The following is a 12,428-nucleotide window of genomic DNA, read 5'->3' as shown; positions in this document are numbered from 1 at the left end:
CCCTGACAGAGGGCATCTACAAAAATATTTACAGGTATTATACTTAAAGACTGAATACTTTTCCCCTAAGATCAAAAATAAGGCAGGGGATGTCTGCTGTCACTACTTCTGTTGAACATTGTACCAGAGGGTTTAGCCAGTGCAATCAGGAAAAAATAAATAAATAAAAAGCATTCATTCGGGGAAAGAAGTAAAACTGTGTTTAGTCACAAATGACATAATCATCTATATAGAAAATCTAATGGAATCTATATTAAAGCAAGTATAAGTGAATTTTGCACAATTAAAGGATACGAGATGAAAATACAAACATTGTGTTTCTATTTTCTAGTGACAGATAGTGAAAATTGATACCATAGTATCAAAAAATATGAACTACATAGGGATAAATTTGACAAACTATTGTAAAAGACAGATACACTGAAACTTAGAAAACATTATTCAGAGAAATCAAAGAAAATCTGATGGAGACAATTGGAGGTCTATTGCTTTGTTCATCAGTCAGAAGACTCAATATTGTTAAGATGCTGTTTCTCCCTAGATACTATTTATGGATTCTATACAATCCCAGTCAAAGTTCCTGTATGGTTTCTTGTAGAAATTTACAGGCTGGTTCTAAAATTCAAATAGAGTGCAGAGGACCTAGACTGGTAAAACAGTTCTGAAAAATAACAAAGTTAGAGGGCTTAACACTCTGCCTGATTTTAAGAATTATATAGTTATTGTAACCACAACAGCATGACTTTTGCATCAAGATAGGGAAAGCAATGTAACAAGAGTTCACAAGCAAAACCTGAATTTTGACAAAGGCACAAGGCTTTTCTAGAGGAGAACAATTGGACATCCACATGCAACAAAGTGTTATTGAATGTCTCCATATATTTTAAGAATGTTGAATTTTGTTTTGGCCCACAGTCACTTGAAGAAAAAATTGATCCTTTCGGCACTTTTTTAAAAACCTTGTTAAGCATGTTTGGTGTAGGCTTTATCCTGGAGCTAGTTTAACTCCTTCTACTGAGACATGACTTGTCAATGGTTTGTCTTCACTAATGCCCTGGTTGTTCAAAAAGGTCTCTCTCCTCAGGCTGTCAGGAATGTAAATGTCACCCAGGCCTGTGTGACCTGTCACGATTATTATTTTATAGTTTTTGGATAGTTGTTCTTGCCCAGCCTCATGAAGACTCCTCCTCCATATGAGCCATTTAGTATTCAGATAATGGCCCAAGGAGTCCCTTCTTTAGATTTCTGGTACCTATTCTTTACTCCCTCATCCCTGGTATCCTGCCCTGCAAAATCTAATCACCTCAGCCTCCTGAAACTTTAATCTCTATCTCCTCAGTTCAGCAGGATCACCTTGCTATGCTTGTGCTATGTTCTGGAAAGTGCATCCAGTTTCTGTCCAGCAGACAAGAAACTGGAGTGCTCTTGGGGCTCACTTTGTTTCCCTCCTCTCAGACGAGTTGTAGGTGTGAACTGCCTGTTTTCCAGTGTCTGAATATTAGGGTTTTGTTTTGTTTTACCCCATATATATTTTGTCTAGTCATGATTAGAAGTGAATGTCTTCTCCAACTTAGTTTTCATTGAAAAATTTGGCATTCTTCTTAATTTGTTACCTTAATAAATTATATAACTAGAATAGCAAATATAACTGGCAAAGATCTTAGAGTAAAGACTACTGGGTTTTGGTAAGCATACAGTTTTCTCGTAGGAGCAGAATGCTTTGTAGTCCAGAACGGGGGGAAGCAGGTTAAATGGCCAGAAGTTGGTTTCTTTTACAGTGGAACTGAATGGAGGGAGTCTAATAAAGGCAAAGCAGATAAATTATAGTCCATTAAAAAATGGGCTGCTGTATTCATTTACCTTTGTGAGAATTTAGGAGGGGTAGGTTAGCTAGATTCAAATTGGAAAAGCTATAATCAAAGCTATTCTCAAATTCGGGAAAACCACATGAAGTATTATCCATAAAAATTGACAGGACTTGGAGTATCTTATGAGGAATGGCAGTATTTTCGGAGACACAGTGGAGAAATGATATGCATAACCTGGGAAGCTATTTTAATTGTATATTTTCTGGCTTAGGAGTTCAAAACTATTGTACAGATCAAGATCATATTTCTTTGTTTAATTTTATGACAGCTCTTTTTAGCAAAGAAAGAAAATTTAGCCTTCTCTTTTCTGGACTCACTGGGGTTAGTTTTTATATCTTCCTTATGTACTTCTGAGATTTTCTCATCATGGTGGTATAAGACATTTTAGTACTATAGTATTTTGGGGGGTTTAATAACATCTAGATTTAAATAATCCTTTTCACCAGAACTCTTAAAATAATCTGTTTTTTTTTTTTAAAAGAATCTGTTAGTCTTCTAAAGTATGTACTTTTCATGGGGTTTCAATAAATATAAACTTCTTACATGATTTATAATGTATTGCAGGTGTTTTCAAACTAATGACATTTTTTCTTTCACCTTTTTGCCTGTAGATAACATTATATAATGTTGGGTAAACAGATGCAATACTTTTTCATAATATAATTCCAGAATGTTGACTAGATTCCTCTATTACATGTATTCCTTCTGATTTTCAAATAAGGATTCTTATTTTTTTGTTTTCTTTTGTTTATTCCCTCATTTCAGGAAAAATGAAGATGAATGAAATACCTCTTTCTAACATTAACCGTAGAAACATTTTTGGAGAGAACTTACTGTATCAGGCTGCTCTGCACAATGACCCTGACCTTGTTCATCATTTTATAGTAAAAGGGGGAAATGTTAATCAACAAAGTTATGCTGGTAAGTTGGGGTTACCACCCACATTATTTTGAAGGTGGTTCGTAGTTTCTGCAGAGTCACTTCTGTGAAAGTATGGCAAAGTGGACCTGAGGCAAGTCTCACACAGAGTTTCCAGGTCATTTTCCTGCTTGAGTAGCTGATCATCATCATCTCCTTGGGAAATGGTAATGAGGGGAAAGAGGAGCAGGAGAAGAGTAGTATATTTAACCTTCAAAGATTATGCCTGCTGAGGGCCCACCAGGTGGGTCACGTGCAGTTGGCTTGCACAGAAGAATGCCGTTCTTGGGGCTGACTTGCTGGCTTTGCATGGGCATTGTTACCGTGACACTCAGCTTTGAATGGAAGAGAAGTGAGGTCAAAGCTGAAAGAAGCTGATGGTACACTTGAGATGTGACGGAAATTGAGATAACATTGCAGGTGTATAACAGGGGCAATGGCCAGGGAAATGGAGAGAAGGGTGTATGAGATAGAGAGGGTGGGACAGGGAGCTCAGAACTTTCTTTCTACAAGGCTGGATCTCTGGTAGTCTTTTTTTGCAGAAAGAACCTTATATTCCCCTGGACAAGAATGATTCCTTAAAGACACTTAAGTACTTAAGGCACTGAGCAGCACTGGGCCAGCCTGGGTAGTGCTTTTATGTATCCATACTTTTTCTACCATTTCTAGACTTTATGAAACAGTGCACAAAAAATGTCTGGTAGTTTTTGTTAATCTCTATCTGCTCCTTAAATTCAGGAGTATCTCTGCATGCAGCTAACTTTATGGATTTCCCAAAAATCTCTTAACATGTTTCTTTTCATTAACCCTTGTCTGCGCCATTAACATCCTTGCTGTCTCTTCCCTCCTTGTCTTTGGCCATTTATTGTGCACTTTCTCCTCACTGCCCCAGGTACTTCTGTGACCTTCATGAATTCTTTATCCTTAACATACTTTTCTGACTTTTTGAAGTCTCTCTTGTTCTCTACTTTTCCTTCTAACTCTTCATCTTAGCTCTTACCTTTATTTCTGGCTATTACATCCCATAAAATTGCAGAGGGCAGTGTTGGTTTTTTTCTTAATGTTTATTTATTTTAGAGCACAAGCAGGAGAGGGGCAGAGAGAGAGGGAGACCCAGAATCGAAAGCAGGTTCCAGGCTCTAAGCTGTCAGCACAGAGCCCGATGTAGGGCTCGAACTCAGGAACCATGCATGAGATTACGACCTGAGCTGAAGTTCAAGTTCAACCAACTGAGCCACCCAGGCACCCCTAGAGGGCAGCATTTTTAAAGACTTTGTAGCTATTTGTTTCATCAGTCACCTGCAGTGTTTGTTTAAAATGTAGCCTTTATTTCACCCCCCCAAACACACATATTCACACCCAGTCTCACAGTCAAAATATGTAGGTTAAAACCTTGAAATCTGTATTTTAGCATGTTCCCCCAATGATTTTTATTCTCACTAAAGTTCAAGAACTACTGGCAACTACTGGCAAGAGGTGTACACCTCTATGTAATAAACCAGTTCATTGTAGTGAGCTTTTATAGTATGTCTCCTATGTGCCACGTGCTGTGAAAACAGAAAGACACGTTTACTAGAAAAATTTAAATATATTCTGTGATACAATCCAAAAAAAAGGTAAGTGCCTTTTGAGAAATTAATAAAATGTTACAATAACAGACTAATAGTCTTGTCATAGGTTGACATTTGCATTTTAAATTTTTTTTTTTTTCGACATTTATTTATTTTTGGGACAGAGAGAGACAGAGCATGAACGGGGGAGGGGCAGAGAGAGAGGGAGACACAGAATCGGAAGCAGGCTCCAGGCTCCGAGCCATCAGCCCAGAGCCCGACGCGGGGCCCAAACTCACGGACCGCGAGATCGTGACCTGGCTGAAGTCGGACGCTTAACCGACTGCGCCACCCAGGCGCCCCGACATTTGCATTTTAAATCCTTGTTTACATTTTATGTTATCTTTTTCTTTGATTTAAAAAACCAATTGCAGTAATTCTTCATTTATCAAAAACAAAGGTGATGACCAGGAAATAGGCTGAAGTCTGAATACCCAAAACAGATTTCATAAAGCTTCTTTGCTAAAACTATCTCACACCAATGCTCTTAGCATTATTTTACACAGAATTCTATCTGATTCCTAAGTTTATGGCACAGTAGAAATGAAAGCAAAGATTGGCACAGACCAGGATGTTGATAATAGCAAGAAGTTTAACAACAAGGCAAGAGACAAAAAAATTATAAATGAGAGGACACATTGTTGAGGACTTTATAATGTAGTAAAGCATGCACTTAGACCTCCGTGGGTGTTAACAATTGCTACATTAGAGCATGTAACTAATATTGTGATTGTTAGGATCTTGAATCTTTATTAAAAATGTGTTAGGTTATATTTTCTTTCTGGGAAATTTATAATCCTATAAAGCTTTAAAGATATTTCCTTCAAGATGATTAAATTTTTAAAAAGAAAAAAAAATGTTCAGGGATCTTCTAACCTGTAGGGGTGCTTGGATGGCTCATGCAGTTAAGCATCTTGATTTTGTCTCAGGTCATGATCTTAACGTTTATGATTTCAGGCATTGCATCAGGCTCTGTGCTGACAGCGTGGAGCCTGGTTGGAATTCTCTCTCTCCCTCTCTCTCTCTGCCCCTCCCCCCACTCATGCTTTCGCATGCTCTCAAAAATAAATAAATAAACTTAAAAAGAAAAGGATCTTCCACTGGTAGATCTGGGAGATAAACGATCTGTTGTAAAGTATGATCCACCTTTATTTTGAAGGAGTGGTTTTATAACACAGAAGGAGTAATCCCTAAGGGAAGGGAAATTCTTTGTACATTTGATTTCTTTCCTTTTAATTTTTAATGTTTATTTTTGAGAGAGAGACAGAGTGTTGAGTGTGGGAGGGGTAGAGAGCGAGGGAGACACAGAATGTGAAGCAGGCTCCAGGCTCTGAGCTGTCAGCACAGAGCCCAACGCGGGGCTCGAACCAATGAACTGCGAGATCATGACCTGAGCTGAAGTCGGACACTTAATGGACAGAACCACCCAGGCACCCCCGTTTGATTTTTTTTTGTCAGATGTGTAGCTATATCTGGTCTACCATGGCTCTCTCTGCAAAATAAAGGGCCATCTGGCTTTGTGGATGCTGGGAATTTCTTTCATCCTTAAGACTGGTACTATTCATCACTGGTTCTTTCTTGTTTAGGTCTCCAGAGTAGCATTCGTTTTTCACTCCTTCCTTGAGGCCCCACCGTTAACTCTGAATTACTGACATGCAGTAATTCTCTTCTTTGGGAATTTTCTGCAATAAATTTAAAACAGGAGACTAGCTTTTCACTGTACATTTACCTTATGTTTTTCATCATTCTGGCTCAGGGAAAACAAACTAATCTTTTGTTACGGGTTTCTCATTCCTAAAGCAGTCATTTTTGCTCCTTTAGGAAACTAACTTTTATTATAGTTTAATCAAAACCTAAATAAGGAAAGGAAGTTTTCTAGAAGGAAAATTATCATCTTCTTTAATAACTTTTGGATTTCTCACGTTTCATTTTTCATCCTAGACTGGTGGCAGATAATCAGGTTAATCAGTATATGCGCTGATAAGCAAATTTCCACAGGTCCCAAAATCTAAACAAGTTCACACTTTTTATCAGAAAAAGTGCTTGGAGGGACCTAATTTTTATGTTACGTTTTTAAAAATAGGTAGTCCTTAAGTGCTTATGTTTCAAAAGTTCACAAGTGAGCTATTTATTTGAAATTTTTATGACATTATGAAAAATTGCAAACATACAGAAAAGTTAAAAAAAATCTACAGTAAGCATCTGTATACCTAATACCCACATTCTACATATTTATTTTCATCACATACTTACTATAAAGGAAGAACACTTGTGTGTTTCTCTTCTACTTTTATTCCTAACACTTGTGATATCGCATATATGGGTTTTGGACACATCAAGCAATTCTCCAACACCAGCTGAGTGTCCTGCAATTTAATTCATTTTTGACACTAACCCATATTAGCACAGACCCCACAGGTTAAGGGCTTAGTCATAAACCCCCACTTCAGATGCCAATCACAAGTAGTAGGTCCCCAGGTTGCCCACAATTTCTGTTCAGCTTGGCTACAAATTGGAGGTTCCCACAGTCCCCTCTCAGATTCAGTCATTTCCTAAAGTAGCTCACAGAACTCAGGGAAACACTTACTTATGTTTACCATGTAAGTTTACTTATTATTATGATAAAGGATATGACAAAGGATACAGATACAGACTAACAGCCAGATGAAGATACATAGAGTGAGGTCTGGAAGAGTCCTGAGCACAGGAGCTTCTGTCCGTGTGGAATTGGAGTGTTACCTTCCTAGCACGTAGTTGTGTTCACCAGTGTGGAAAAGTTCTCTGAACCCCAGAGTTTTGGGGTTTTCATGGATTCTTCATCATGAAGGCAGGGTGGGGGTTGGGAGGACATGAAACTGAAAGTTCCAAGTTTCTGATCATGGTTTAGTCTTTCTTATGACCAGCCCCAACCTTGGAGCCCACCAAAAGTTGCCTCACTAGAACAAAAGATATTTTTATCACCCAGGGAATAAGGGACTTAGGAGCTTTGTGTCAGACATTTTTATCACTTGGGAAATTGTAAAGGTCTTGGGGATTCTGTATGAGTAACTGGGGTGAGAGACCAAATATTAGAACAAAAGATTCTCCTAGCACCCGTGTTTAAAAGGGTTTAGACAGGGGCGCCTGGGTGGCGCAGTCGGTTAAGCGTCCGACTTCAGCCAGGTCACGATCTCGCGGTCCGTGAGTTCGAGCCCCGCGTCGGGCTCTGGGCTGATGGCTCGGAGCCTGGAGCCTGTTTCCGATTCTGTGTCTCCCTCTCTCTCTGCCCCTCGCCTGTTCATGCTCTGTCTCTCTCTGTCCCAAAAATAAATAAACGTTAAAAAAAAATTTTTTTTTTTAAAAATAAATAAAAGGGTTTAGACATTCTGTGCCAGGAACCAGGGGGCAGAGCCCCTGCCTGTCCATCATACCTTTACATCTATAAATCTCTGTCCATCAATCCATCTTTATGTTGACACAGTTCAAAGAAAGTTAGTACATTTTACCACTAAACACCTGAGAAATAATATCTCTAACTAGAGTTCAATTTTTTTAGAGGTAAAATTTTCATATGGTGACATGCAGATCTTAAATGTGCTATTTGATGAATTTTGACATATATATTCACCTGTGTAACCCAAACCTCTATCAAGAGGTTGCTGCAGCCAAGGTAAAAGAGGTTGTTGCCTTTTTTCTCCTCTAGGATTTTGATATCTCTCCTTTTTGAGTTTATTTTTGTGTACGGGGTAAGAAAGTGGCCCAGGTTCATTCTTCTGCATGTCACTGTACAGTTTTCCCAACACCTTTTGCTGAAGAGACTTTTCCATTGGATACTCTTTTCTGCTTTGTCAAAGATTAGCAGGCCATACATTTGAGGGCCTATTTTTGGGTTCTGTATTCTGTTCCATTGGTCTATGTGTCTGGTTTTGTGCCAAGAAGTCGTTAAATTTTTAAGTATTTGAAGAATGTCCAGGTATCTTTCTGATATTGGTTTCTAATTTAATTACTTTTGGTCAAAGGATATACTTTCTGTGAATTTTATCCTCTTACAATTACTGAGAATCGGTCAATTTCCTAGTATATAGTCTTTCTTGGTTAATATCCCTTGTGTATTTGAATGTTTATTCCTCAGTTTTATGAAATGTTCTCTAACTGTTGCTTAGATGCAGATGATTAATAATGTTCAGATCATGTCTTTCTTTATGGATTTTTTTGTCTAGTTTATCTGTCATTTCATGAGAAGAATATTGAAATATTAACAACTATGATTGTGGAGTTGTCTGTTTCTCCCTTTCATTCTGTCCATTTTTGCTTCCTGTATTTTGAAGCTTTGTTATCAGGTACATACACAGTTGTAAATTGTCATGTCTTCTGATAAATTGACCTTTTAATTATTTTGAAATATTTCTCTTTGTTTCTAGTAATACATTTTGTCTTGAAGCTACTGTATATGATATTAATATAGACATCCTAGCTGTATCTTATGTTTCTTGTCTATTTGCTCTTTTTCCATCCTTTTATTTTCAACCTCTTTATATTTAAAATTTATTTCTTATAGATAGCATACATACATATTTCTTATAGATAGCTTTTAGATAAAAAGAAATAGATAAATTCTGACCATCTCTGCCTTTTAATTGGGGCAATTAGCCAATTTTAATTTAATATAAAAGGTAGGATTGAGTGAGGATTGTGATTTTACTAATTGTTCCTCGTGTATGTTTTCCTTTTTTTCCTTTCTATGTCTTTGCATTTTTTTTTTTTTGTAGTGATTACCCCGGGGATTGCAATGTACATCTTTAATGTTTCTTTCTTTTCAGAGTTAGTATATTAATATTTCTATAAAATGTCAGAACGTTGAACACATCTCCCTTATCTTTTATGCCATATAACAGCTATATAAGTTAATAACACTAAAATATAATGTTATGATTTTCAATTTAAATGGTCACATGCATTTTAAGGAAATTTATAGGAAAAAACTCCTCTATTAACTATATATTTACCTTTTTTGTTGCTCTTCATTTCTTCCTCAAAGCTTTCTATTTAATACTATAGGAGAAACTCTTTCTATAACATCTTATGACAATAGATCTTAACTGGGGTGATACTGGCTTTTAGGGCACATTGGCAGTTTGTGGAAACATTTTTGGTTGTTACAACTGGAATGGGGGAGTGGTGCTACTGGTATCTAATAGAATGCTCAGAACAACAAAGAATTATCCGGCCCAAAATGTTGGTGCTGAGATAGAGAAACCCTAGCTTATGGAGAAGGTTCTGGAAAGAGTTAATGAAATATTACCCCCCCCCTTTTTAATACACTTTTAACATGCACCTTTTAGGTTTTCTTACATCAATCATATGATTTATTGGAATTGAATAAATATAACGTACCATTGTCTCTGGCTAATGAGGATACATAAGTCATACTTAAGGATACATAAGATACTTACTTGTATGCCTGGTTTTATTACAATAGTGTGTGTTAGAACTACTATAAATAGCTTTTTACAAATGAGCTTTTTAAAAATGAGCCCATATTTTTGAAGTGACCTCTGTGCATTCCTGACAGCTGGGTTACTTTAATGGAAGTACCTTGAGCTAGAAATAAAGTTTTTTCTCCCTCTTTGCAAAAAAGTAGCCTATAATTAGCATTTCTTTAAGCTAACAATGACTCCCTTACAGCGTTTTTATTTGAGCTGGACAAGAATAGTTTCAAATATTTTATTTTTTTCATATTTTTCATATTTTCACAATTGAGTTGGGGGTAGGAATTTTATTTGGCCTTCAGATTTATTGAATCCACCTAATAATAGTTTATTTTCATGGTGGGATTATCTTGTCTCATCTAATCAAAATTTTTTTTTTTTAATTTTTTTTTCAACGTTTTTTATTTATTTTTGGGACAGAGAGAGACAGAGCATGAACGGGGGAGGGGCAGAGAGAGAGGGAGACACAGAATCGGAAACAGGCTCCAGGCTCCGAGCCATCAGCCCAGAGCCCGACGCGGGGCTCGAACTCACGGACCGCGAGATCGTGACCTGGCTGAAGTCGGATGCTTAACCGACTGCGCCACCCAGGCGCCCCTAATCAAAATATTTTTAAAGAAACGACTTAGAGTTTATATAGTTTATAAGGGCAAGCACAAAACATTAAGATGCCAAACATAAACAAATACCATTTCCTTTTTGTAAAATAGGTTGGACAGCACTTCATGAAGCTAGTGTAGGAGGATTTTATCAGACAGCAAGTGAACTATTAAAAGGTGGAGCCGATGTAAATATCAAAGGAATGTACCAGATCACTCCCCTACACGATGCTGTCATAAATGGACGTTATCAGGTACTGTGATGCTTTTGTTTGCAAATCAAATACTACATTCTACAGATACTAAAAATCTCTGGAAGCTAGCAATAGGGATTCAGTTATAGTTTATTCTTCTAATGGGTACTCAGAATGTGGAATAAAGTTTTACTTTGTGATAGACTTATTGTGTGTAATATGGTAGATGCTATTTTATGTGTTACTTTTAATAACTACAGGTAGTGTTTGGTTACACATAGTATTTTTTTTTAATGTTTCTTTATGTTTGAGAGAGAACACAAGTGGGGGAGGGTCAGAGAGAGGGGGTAACAGAGGATCTGAAGTGGGCTCTGCACTGACAGCAGCAAGCCCAATATGGGGCTCAAACTCAAACCATGAGATCACAACCTGAGCTGAAGTCAGACTCTAAGCCAGCTGAGCCAGCTAGACGCCCCATGGATACACATAGTAGTTTTTATTTTTATTTTTTAAGTTTATTTATTTTTGAGAGAGTGGGGAAGGGACAGAGAAGAGAAGAGAGAATCCCAAGCAGATTCCATACTGTCAGTATGGAGCCTGATCAGGGACTTAAACTCACGAACTGCAAGATCGTGACCTGAGTAAAATCTAGAGTCCAGTGTTTAACCAACTGAGCCACCCAGGTGCCCTCACATAGTATTTTTTAAACTTATATACTTCTTTAGACTATTTCAGTATGGTGCTCTATAGGTTTTAGCAGAACGTTTTCTGCTTACAGAGTGTTAAATGGTGACGTCCAGTCCCGATAGGAGGCATACACCTTTTTGGACACTAGTGTTACTTTCAGAGTCCATATAAGATATGAATCTCTTAGATTTAATGATTAACTAGTACATACTAGGATAGATGTACTACTGTTTAAAATATCAAAATACTATAGTTCCATACAAATTGGTAGCTACTATAATGATAATATTAAGATGATCAGTTTCAGCACGTGCAGTTTATTTCAGAAATAAACTTACATTCTGAGCTTGCCAGACATTTTCTGGTTCAGGTACCACATTACCGGATTGAGATACTTGCTGAAAATATTAATGTTTTTTTATCTCATGTATTGGAAGTTGCCTCTGGGTTCAAACTCCTAGGGTAGAAAAGGGAGCTAATCAGCTGAGCTCGGGAAGTTATGATACACTTGCTTCCAAGAAGAAATGCCTAACAAATAGATCTGGGGAAGGCTTCTGGGAGTCATGGGCATGGACACAGCATAACCCTTCCTAATGTGAAACAGTACTTCAGGAAAGTTTAGGTTCTTTTGCCTTCTTTTGATACTATATCACTTATTAGTAGGTGGTCACCCTCCACATTGTAGAGAAAGCTGGGTGGGGAGGGGAATTCTGCCTGGGACCTAACTGGCCAAAAGAATGCAGGCTTGGACAGGTGGTGGTGTGAGCCCTCTCTGTCCTTTACTCCCTCTTCAAAGCTGGCCTCCAGCAGAGAAACCTCATGCCAAAGCAGTTCTTCCCTCTCCTTTTGGCCCATCTGCTTTCCCAACTATTCAGGGCTGACTTAACCTAGTCAAAAGTTTTTAACCCCTTTGGGCAAGGTGAGCCCTGACCACTTCACTTTTTCCTCCTTTCTTTCTCAGTTCTTCCTTTGTCCCATCTGGTAACTCGGCTTTAGTCAGTTTCTGCCTCACAGGCTATAACTGTCTATCTTCTGTCTCGCCTTTGCAGACATGTAGCCTTCTCTTACTCCCTCAGTGAAGTAA

At 37.7% G+C, this 12,428-nt stretch overlaps 1 protein-coding gene across 1 annotated transcript in view; it reads left to right on the top strand.

Annotated features, from left to right (window-relative positions):
• ANKRD31 (ankyrin repeat domain 31) overlaps positions 1-12,428 on the top strand; it is a 142,562-nt gene that overhangs the window by 48,161 nt on the left and 81,973 nt on the right. The window contains exons 10-11 of the mRNA XM_043592111.1: positions 2,634-2,789; positions 10,575-10,717. Of these exons, the coding sequence (XP_043448046.1) occupies positions 2,634-2,789; positions 10,575-10,717 (299 nt within the window). The remainder of the gene's footprint in view (positions 1-2,633; positions 2,790-10,574; positions 10,718-12,428) is intronic.

The sequence above is a fragment of the Prionailurus bengalensis genome, chromosome A1 (genome assembly GCF_016509475.1).
Source record: "Prionailurus bengalensis isolate Pbe53 chromosome A1, Fcat_Pben_1.1_paternal_pri, whole genome shotgun sequence".
NCBI classification, from domain to species: Eukaryota; Metazoa; Chordata; class Mammalia; order Carnivora; family Felidae; genus Prionailurus; species Prionailurus bengalensis.
This window is presented reverse-complemented; position numbering and strand designations above follow the sequence as displayed.